The 6,314-nt window shown below is 36.9% G+C and overlaps 1 protein-coding gene across 2 annotated transcripts; it reads left to right on the top strand.

The window, feature by feature from the left end:
* Positions 1 to 987: 987 nt before the first annotated feature.
* On the top strand, positions 988 to 4,509 carry LOC109187509 (uroporphyrinogen decarboxylase 1, chloroplastic). Of its 2 annotated transcripts, none has more exons than XM_019337729.1 (6): positions 988 to 1,111; positions 1,191 to 1,351; positions 1,979 to 2,361; positions 2,474 to 2,758; positions 3,259 to 3,494; positions 4,212 to 4,509. In XM_019337729.1, exons 1-6 carry the CDS (start codon positions 1,083 to 1,085, stop codon positions 4,375 to 4,377), a joined length of 1,260 nt encoding a protein of 419 aa, XP_019193274.1. In that variant the 5' UTR covers positions 988 to 1,082; the 3' UTR covers positions 4,378 to 4,509. The 2 variants fall into 2 exon arrangements, with proteins under 2 accessions (XP_019193274.1, XP_019193266.1); XM_019337721.1 differs by having other exon boundaries at positions 995 to 1,111; positions 1,191 to 1,349; positions 1,971 to 2,361.
* Positions 4,510 to 6,314: the final 1,805 nt, after the last annotated feature.

Genomic DNA, 6,314 nt, shown 5'->3' with positions numbered 1-6,314 from the left:
ATCTAATATTATTCATTTTTTTTTTTTTTTTTTGCAAGTTGAATAGATATTTCTTGTTTTGAACATATCTCGGACGAAATATATATGTACAAGGAATCAAGGATTACTGTTGTTGACTTGTGTCTTGTAGTTTGTTGTGATTTGCAAACCTATTTTGAATGTTTTGATGTTTGAACTATGTTATTGACTTGTGTCTTGTACTTTGTTGCGAATTTATATTGAGTGTTTTGATTTGAAGTTTGTATTATTTATGTATGGATAAAACAGAGTAGTTTAAATTTTAAATCAAACACATCAAACCGTCAAATTCAAGATTAAAATCGAGCTCGAGTTCGAGCCTGATCTCGAGCTCGAATTCGAGCTCAAAATCAAGCTCAAACTCGAGCTCTAGATCGAGCTCGAGCTCGAGCTCGAACAATCAAGCTCTAGCAGCTCGACAATTGCCGAGCTCGAGCTCGAGCGTATCTATGCTTGAGCTCGTCTCGACTCGTTTACACTCCTACAAGCCGTACTAGTTTTCAAAAAAAAAATAAATAAAAATGGAAGCCATACTAAAAAAAAAAACATATTTTGACTTTTTTCATATTAATTAAGGGAAAATGGTTAAATAGGCCCTCAAACATTTGTTAAAGAGTCAATTAGCCCCTCTAACATTTTAAATGTGCAATTACACCCATAAACAATGCATTCCGACTATTTTTCATCATCTTCAAGCAAAAAACGTGATCGGCAACCGACGAACGATCGTCGGTCACGGAGAAGGCGACCACTGTGGTGGCCTTCTCGCCGGAGGAAGGCACCCGGTTGAGAAGGCGACCTATAATTACAGGTTATTTACCTGTATTTGGTATTAAAATGGATAATTTATAAGTGTAATTACATCTTAAAAAATTAGAGATGCTAATTAACTCTTTAGCAAATATTTGAGGGCCTATTTTACCCTTTCCCTTAAATTAATGAGAAAACGTTGACAGTTTCTACAAAGGCCAAAGGCCAAAGGCCAAAACACAGCGATTGAAGTGGGAAGATAAGAAGCTGGGGTTGGGGATTCTCGACCCTTTCCCTGTTCAGAAGAAGCTGAGATGGGTTTCTCTGTGTTAATGGCAACGAGGTTAGTGAACCCACTACCCTTACCTCACCTCTCGTCTTTCTTCTTTCTCTGAAATTAATTGCGTCTCCATTTCTTGCAGTGGGTGTAGCAGTAGCTATGGGACACCCGCTCTGGGCTGGAAATCTTCAAGCTCGCTTTCCCAATTAGGGTTTATCCCCAATGGGTTGAACGCAATTCGGACCTCCCGTAAACCCGCAAAGTTCATACGGGCGTGCGCCTCCTCCTCCTCTTCTTCTTCAGGTGCCTTTCTTGCTCACACTTGTTGACTCGGTTCTTTCAGTTTTATGTGATGATACGGCTTCACATATGTTTCTCCACATTGCCAAAATTAGTAGTGTTCTTATGGTTTTGAGTATTTTCGGTTTTGCATTAAGATGTTTTGGATGAGTAAATTGTAATGTTGGAATTCACAATTGTCGGAAGCTGGAATCTTGCTAATTTGAGTGCGTTCAATTGAGAGATAGTAGTTAGTACTCCGTGTGTGTTATTGAAGTTCTATTTATGGACAGAAGTCCAAAACTTGAAGTGTTACCACTATTGGTGGATAACAAATCTGCTGGAATAAAAGGAGACAATGGTGGTGATGTTTTGTTATAATTCTGGTACCCCTCTGCATATTGTTGAGCTCACTTGATTACTTAATTCCTTTGCAAGTCCCAGCCTTGAGCTATTCTCTTAGGATACAGTTGGGGTGTAAGAGAAAGGGGGTGAGGGGTGGGTTGGGTTGGGAATGAAGTCAAGCTGCCAACTTTTTTCCTACATTGTTTTTTTTTTTTTTTTTTTTTTTTTTTTTTTTTTTTTCCTAATGAATATGGTGCTAAATGAGGCATTCTTCTTTGGCTTGATCAAATATTTTATATTTTTCAGAACCACTTTTGGTGAGGGCAGCAAGAAGAGAACGTGTTAGTCGCCCACCAGCTTGGATGATGCGTCAAGCAGGAAGGTATATGGCTGTTTACAGAAAGCTTGCAGAGAAACACCCATCCTTCAGAGAGAGGTCAGAGACAACTGATCTCATTGTCGAAATTTCTTTGCAGCCTTGGGAAGCTTTTCATCCTGATGGAGTAATCATCTTCTCTGACATATTAACCCCACTTCCTGCATTTGGAGTCCAATTTGACATTGAAGAGGTTCGTGGTCCTGTGATTCAGTCTCCCATTCGTTCTGAGGAGGGATTGAGAACTTTGCACTCTATTGATTTGGAAAAGCTACAGTTTGTGGGGAACTCCCTCAAGATTTTGCGTAAAGAGGTATACTACTTATTCACTGAAGATACTGTTATATTACATCACTTTTATTTGGCATGACCTATCCAGTGAACTTTTACAAGCCAACTAAAATGAACTTACTGGTCAACTCTAGGTCGGGGAGCAAGCTGCAGTTTTGGGATTTGTGGGAGCTCCTTGGACTATAGCTACATACATTGTAGAAGGAGGGACTACACGCACATATACAACAATAAAGGGCATGTGCCATACGGCTCCACATGTGCTGAAAGCACTTCTCTCTCATTTGACTAAGGCAATTACTGAATATATCATTTATCAAGTTGAATCTGGAGCTCATTGCATACAAATATTTGATTCTTGGGGTGGACAATTACCGCCTCATATGTGGGAGAGTTGGTCAAAACCTTACATTGATGAGGTAAGCTTTTGGTCTTGTTTGTATTTCTTGGGGACTCTTCAAAAGTGGTGCAATCTTTTTCCAATTTCCTTTGTAACTGTTGATCAGTTATGTCAGTGGGAAGGAACGGATTGGTGTGTGATATAATTCATGCATTTATCCTACCATCATTCTGCAACCTTTTCCTTGTCTGAAGTTTGGAACTTTTTTGCGTTTCTCAATGCTGTTAGTTAATCTGAAGCTTTGTTTGATATTTAGGATAGATATGATTCCAAGTTTTGCAGTATATTTATAAGAATGTGTCACAAAATTGGAACTTGAAGAATTTTAAGTTAGACTTAAAAATACATGAAGAATTATTATATTTTATACCTTCTCAGTGATTGTGAGCATCTCCTTGTTGCTATGAGAAATAGCATTTGATGCCATCAATGCAGCTATTGGAAACCACACTGCTTTATTTGTGGTATAATATGTTTTCTTAAAAATTTAGTTCACACCTCTCAGAGCTTTGAATGCAGATAGTAAGTATAGTGAAGAGGAAGTGCCCACAAACACCGCTTGTGCTCTACATTAATGGAAATGGGGGGCTCATTGAGCGGATGAAAACTACTGGAGTTGATGTAATTGGGCTTGACTGGACTGTAGATATGGCAGATGGAAGGAAGCGACTGGGAAGTGATATCAGCATACAAGGCAATGTTGATCCTGCTACCTTATTTTGTCCTCTCTCAGCTTTGACCGACGAAATCAACAGGTTTGTTACAATAGGATATTGTTAATTATTGATGAACTGGACAATACATTTAACATTAAACCAACGTATACAAAATTTTACAAGAAACGGAATTAGATGTATTTCAAAATACAAGTACATATATTTCCCATTGCTTGCTTACTTTTTGTACTTAATTGTTTAAGCTAGTTGCCTGAGCAGGCTGAGCTGCTGACTGCTTGTTTTGTGTGATTTTATTATAAATTAACTTGATAAGCAAATAAATTCATTGCCAAAAGGAACTGGGGGAAAAAGTCATGACTCTTAAGTGGCACTACTCTATTCATAAACTTAAATTTATAAGTTCATTGCCTAAATTAAATATGTTAAATTCCTGAAAAATGAAAATAGGCATGGCCTACAAGTTGTAGGAACTTGGAACTCGTTTTTCAGCCAGAGCTAATGTCTGCCAATTCATTTGCACACTTGAATGCTATACCTAAGTTTATGAGTTGGACAAGAAAATGTATGTACAGTTGGTGAAAAAAAACTGTTGCAGCTTGATGGGTATTTCAGAAAAAAATGAGGTTATCCTTGTTAATGCCATTTATCTATCTATCAATCTATTAATTCAATTTGGAGCGCCAAATTTAGGGTAGTATGGCTGTAGTATAGATTTCATATCTGGTCATTTTAATAGGTTTATTCCTTTAATCTTTGATTGCATGAGTAAAATAGCTGATAGTATATCTTTGACAGGGTTGTAAGGTGTGCAGGACCCAAGGGTCATATCCTGAATCTAGGCCATGGAGTGCTTGTTGGCACACCCGAGGAAGCTGTCGCTCATTTCTTTGAAGTTGCAAGGAGTTTCGATTTTGATACAATTGAAAACCACGCAGCTCAGGCGTCTAAAGTCACAGCGTAAAGAACAGGCCAAATTATTATTATTATTATTACATCAGTAGCTCACTTCTACTCACCTGTTTCATGTCTTGTGTCTGAGATGGGAGGAGTTTTCTGAACATGGTAGGTCCTTTTAGGCCAATTAAGTAAGAATGAGTCAATTCTTTTAGTTGTTGTATCATTGCCAATCTTTACTATTCATGGTGCTTATATATTGTTTCTCAAGTATATTATTTGTGTGACCCATATGTCTGCTATCTTTACTGCATCATCCTGCCATGAGTCTTTGTCATCTTATTCTTCTTCCAAGAGGAAGAGATTATGATTTCAACTTTTGGTATCTCATTGTTGGATGAGTATCTCATTTCACTGATAGTGGGAAATGGCATGATTCAAAACAAGTTGCAAGTAGCAAAGCTAATAATGTTACTGACTCCCACTTGCATTTTTGCCATAAAGCATATAGGGGTATTTACTTCCTATCATTTGCTCCATTCATACACTCAAAAGTCTTTCATTTTGATGGAGGGAGGAGGCCATCCATCAATCATATCTTTGGTCATTCATCCAATTACTATTCATTCCTAAAATGTGCACAAAACATTACCTTTTTTTTTTTTTTTTTTTTTTTTTTTTTTTTTTTGAGTACTACGGTAAGAATGTAGTATATGTTCATAGTTACTTTTTCAACCTACTGAAGTACAAAAAGTTAATATTATCTTCACTGGAGCTCAAACTCATGACCTCCCATTTAGAAGAGCCACTTCGTGCCACTAAACCACAAGGTCATTGGCTATTACGTCGCTCTTTAAGATATGTAAAATCGCAATTTGAAAATTGGTACCACAATAAAAAAAAATAAAATTGGTACCATTGATTTTTTTTTTTTTTTTTTGGAATAAGGTTCAAATTGGCCACTGAACGAAAAAAAAGTATAATTAGACCTAATTGTATATATCTTTCAGTGCAATTAAACCTTAATTGTATTTTTTTTTCGTTCAGTGGTCTAATTGCATTTTCAGATTACGTTCAGTGGCCAATTTGAACCTTATTCCTAATTTTAATCATGTGTTATATATATACAGTGATCATGCATTCTGAAAGATGATACGAGCCATACAATTGTCTTAAAAAATATCGTTGGTCTAATCTATCATTTTTTTATTGTACTGTATTTTATTTTTAAGTGCTACTTATGTTTACCGTAAAATATATACGAAATAGTAGTTAGAGAGAGGTAAATAGTCACACTAGTGAGATGATGCCCTCATGCCCAGTTTTGAAGTTTCCTAGCTTGGATTTCATGTTCTTCCGTCTTCGTCAGGACGTCTTTTGGATTTTCGTCAGGACCGTCTTGTGGCGCCATGTAAATAAATGAAGCCCTAATTCAGCCATTTGATAGATAAAAACTGAAGATTTGATTGAGAAGAAAATTGAATTATGTCAAAGATTTTGGACGATTTTGACATAATCATGCTCAATTAATTAGGAGATAAAAGTGAAAATTGAATTGCAACTTTGGTAATAAAAAAAAAAAAAATTTGGGGGAAAGTTGTAAAATTAATGGAGGAAGGAAGAATCTTGCCCTCTTCAATATTGGTGCGTGATTTGAGGAAAAAACTGATGAGTTTTAAGCAAGACAGAAAGAGGCGTGAATGAACGTGGACTTAATTAATTGTAATGGGGTCAAACTTCGCTCTTAACTTAGCCGAATTTGAAATCGCTTGGCTTGCCTAAAACCAAGACAGTTAGCCGTCTAACCCACTCAAAATTCAAGGGTCACGTGTTTACAGAAACGTCAAGGAAAACGAGGAACAAACGTAAGGGACACCACATGCAGAATTACAGCCCCAAGGCCAACCTTTGAATTGCAAAACTCAGAGCAACTACAACAAGACTCTCAACTCACGCCTCTCTCTGTACAACTCTGTACCACAAAAATGCGCAAAAGGCAAGCTA

Source organism: Ipomoea nil, unplaced genomic scaffold (assembly GCF_001879475.1).
Source record: "Ipomoea nil cultivar Tokyo-kokei standard unplaced genomic scaffold, Asagao_1.1 scaffold0191, whole genome shotgun sequence".
NCBI classification, from domain to species: domain Eukaryota; kingdom Viridiplantae; phylum Streptophyta; class Magnoliopsida; order Solanales; family Convolvulaceae; genus Ipomoea; species Ipomoea nil.
This window is presented reverse-complemented; position numbering and strand designations above follow the sequence as displayed.